Here is a 3,138-nt window from a genome sequence, read left to right as displayed (position 1 = left end):
GAAGGCTCTCACCCGTATCACAAAACAAGCATCCAAAAAGCAGTCACCTGTGAAGGGTGGAGTTGGCAGGGGTCTGTGACCTGTTCCTGCCTCCTCTGTGAGCCTGGTCAGAGCAGGACTCTGGCCAACAGTAGCTGCGAAATGTGCAGACTAGGAGGTACAGGAGGGACTTACAGGAGTCACTTACAGTGACTGCACTCTGATGGCTGATCCAGGAGTGAGTTTAGCAGGATGCAGAGGGCGTGTTCAGAGTCCAGCCACCCTACACCGCACACCCTGCCATTATGCTAACGTGTGACAGTCCTAAGGCCACGACAGGGCTATGAAGGTAGGGACGCATGTAACTGAGAATCTCCCTTCCCTTCTCTGGGCTCACTGGTGCCACAGGGGAGGGCCTGGGGGATGGGTTAAAAAGGTGAGGGAGATTAAACAGAGTACATGTGATGGTGGAAATGTGGAATCACTATATTGTACACCGGAAAGAATGTAAAACTGTAGGTTAACTCTAATGGAAGACCATAAAAATTTAATTAAACTCTAAACAAATAAAAGTGAATTCTAAAGAAAAAATTTTTTTGAAAAACAAAGAAGTGTGTTTCAAAATGAAAACAGTATCACAATGGCCACATGATACCATGGCCTGATATCTGAACAGCGTTACCAGGATGGATGTTAGCAACTTTTGTCCGATCTAAAGTTTGTTTTTCCTACACTTGCCCTCCTACTTCTGGGAAAAAGTTGTGATCCAGTCAGGCCAAAGCCATTGTCATAGAGCCGTGAGCTACTTGAGAGAATCAGCAATAGCCTCCAGCTTTTGTGAGAATATGTTACAGTATTAATATTTATTACAAAGTTCTAGTGGTTTTTATTCTTATTTTCCTATGTATTATGATGTCTTGTAACCGTCCTTTGCAATTAGCAATGGAATAGTGTTCTCTAAAAGGGGGTGAAATGAGAAAATCCTGTGAAACTTTTTACAATATTAATATGATGCAGATGGTTTACAAACACTAACTCGGCATCTCTGGAGGCTGCAATGCGTCTATGAACTTAGAGTTTGAACACTCACTTGCATGAAAGAATGAATTAAGGAAGCTCCCTTCAGAGTTGTCAGGGGAAATGTTGAGGACACAGAAATCTTAAAGATTCTGGCATTCGAAGACTTCCATGAGAGGGTCTTTCCCCAGTCATCTGGAGTCATAGCCCCTACACAACACCTTCCTCATTGCCCCCATCACATCCTTGTTCCGCAGGGTATATATGAAGGGGTTGGCCATGGGGGTGACGATGGTGTAGAAGAGAGAAATGAACTTGCCCTGATCCTGGGAGTAGTTGTTGCTGGGCTGGACGTAAGCATAGATGGCCGAGCCATAGAACAGGGAGACCACCGTGAGGTGGGACCCACATGTCCCAAAAGCTTTCCTCTGGCCTGTGGGTGACTTTATTCTTAACACTGCCCTGACTATCTGACCATAGGAGAACGTGATTAATGCCACAGGTATGAGGAGAATGATCACAATGGCAAAGAATATCTCATTCTCATTCCCAGTGGTGTCAACACAGGCAAGCTTGAGCAGTGGGGTGACCTCACAAAAGTAGTGGTGTATTTTATTTCTACCACAAAGTGGTACAAGAAAGATGAGCACCGTCTGCAAGGAGGAGTTGGCAAAGCCAATGAACCACGATGCAGAAGCCATCAGGGCACAGAGATGGGGGTGCATGATCACTGTGTAGTGCAGGGGCCTGCAGACGGCTGTGTAGCGGTCAAATGCCATCACCCCCAACAGAATGCATTCTGTGCCTCCCAACCCTAGAGTGACGAACAGCTGAGCTACACAGGCAGCAAAGGAGATAGACTTGTCTGTTCCCCTGAGATGAACCAGCAGCTGAGGAACAGTGCTGGTCGTGTAACACAGGTCCAGAAAGCTTAGGTTGGACAGGAAAAAGTACATGGGAGTCTGCAGGTGTGGGTCCAGGCGGGACAACGCAATGATGCTTGTGTTTCCCAGCAGGGTGAGCAGATAGAAGATCAGAAGAACCACAAAGAGGACTCGCTCCAGCTGAGGCCGGTCAGAGAAACCCAGCAGGATAAAGCCCGTGAAAGAACTTCCATTTTTCGGGTCCATTTTTTCTTACTATGTGTTTCCTGTCAAGACCAAGCATTTAGCAATTTATCCAATAAATCTCAAAAAAAACCCCCCCACCAAATACAGTTTGTGGTTGGTGGAATGATCATATGAAAAGATATAGCCATGGGATTTTATGAAAACTATTTGAATAAATGATGCACCCATGAAATTGCCATAGTTTTATGAATTATTTCCACATTTTCATAAAAAGTGAATCATTAGTTTTTTAGATAAAAAAATCAAATAATAGACCTGTTTTTGCCTCAGTCATAGGCAATATGGCCTTTCAGTCTGTGCTTACTAGTACTGTAAAATGTACATACATCTCACTAAATGTAAATGGAGTGAATTCTCCAATGAAAAGACATAGGGTATCAGAATGGATAAGAAAACATGTCCCATCAATATGCTGCTTACAAAGACTCATTTTACACCCAAAGACACCTACGCATTGAAAGCAAGGGGATGGAGAACCATCTATCATGCTAATGCATGTCAAAAGAAAGCTGGAGTAGCCATACTTGTATCAGACAAACTAGATTTTAAAAGAAAGACTGTCACAAGGGATGAAAGAAGGGCATTATATCATAATTAAGGGGTCTATCCATCATGAAGACATAAGGATTGTGAATATTTATGCCCCCAACGTGAGACACCCAAATATATGAATCACTTAATCACAAACACAAAGAAACTCATTGATAATAATGCCATAATACTAGGGGACTTTAACACCGCAATTACAACCATAGACAGATCATCTAAGCATAACATCAACAAGGAAACAATGGCTTTGAATGACACACTGGACCAGATGGAGTTAACAGATACATTCAGAACATTTCATCCTAAAGCAGCCGAATATGCATTCTTCTCCAGTGCACATGAATCGTTCCCTAGAATGGATCACATACTGGGTCACATTAGCCCTCAACAAGCACAAAAATAACAAGGTCATACCATACGTATTTTCAAAGTACAATGTTAGAAACTCGAAACCAACCAGAAG

General features: G+C 43.1%; 1 protein-coding gene across 1 annotated transcript; it reads right to left on the bottom strand.

Moving 5' to 3' along the window:
• Positions 1 to 1,187: 1,187 nt before the first annotated feature.
• On the bottom strand, positions 1,188 to 2,126 carry LOC123609442 (putative olfactory receptor 2B8). The gene has a single exon (XM_045500510.1). The coding sequence runs from the start codon at positions 2,124 to 2,126 to the stop codon at positions 1,188 to 1,190; it is 939 nt and encodes a 312-aa protein (XP_045356466.1).
• Between the last annotated feature and the right edge of the window lie 1,012 nt (positions 2,127 to 3,138).

Source organism: Leopardus geoffroyi, chromosome B2, assembly GCF_018350155.1.
Source record: "Leopardus geoffroyi isolate Oge1 chromosome B2, O.geoffroyi_Oge1_pat1.0, whole genome shotgun sequence".
Classification (NCBI taxonomy): Eukaryota; Metazoa; Chordata; class Mammalia; order Carnivora; family Felidae; genus Leopardus; species Leopardus geoffroyi.
The sequence above is the reverse complement of the archived record's forward strand: the minus strand, read 5'-3'. Positions and strand labels throughout refer to the sequence as shown.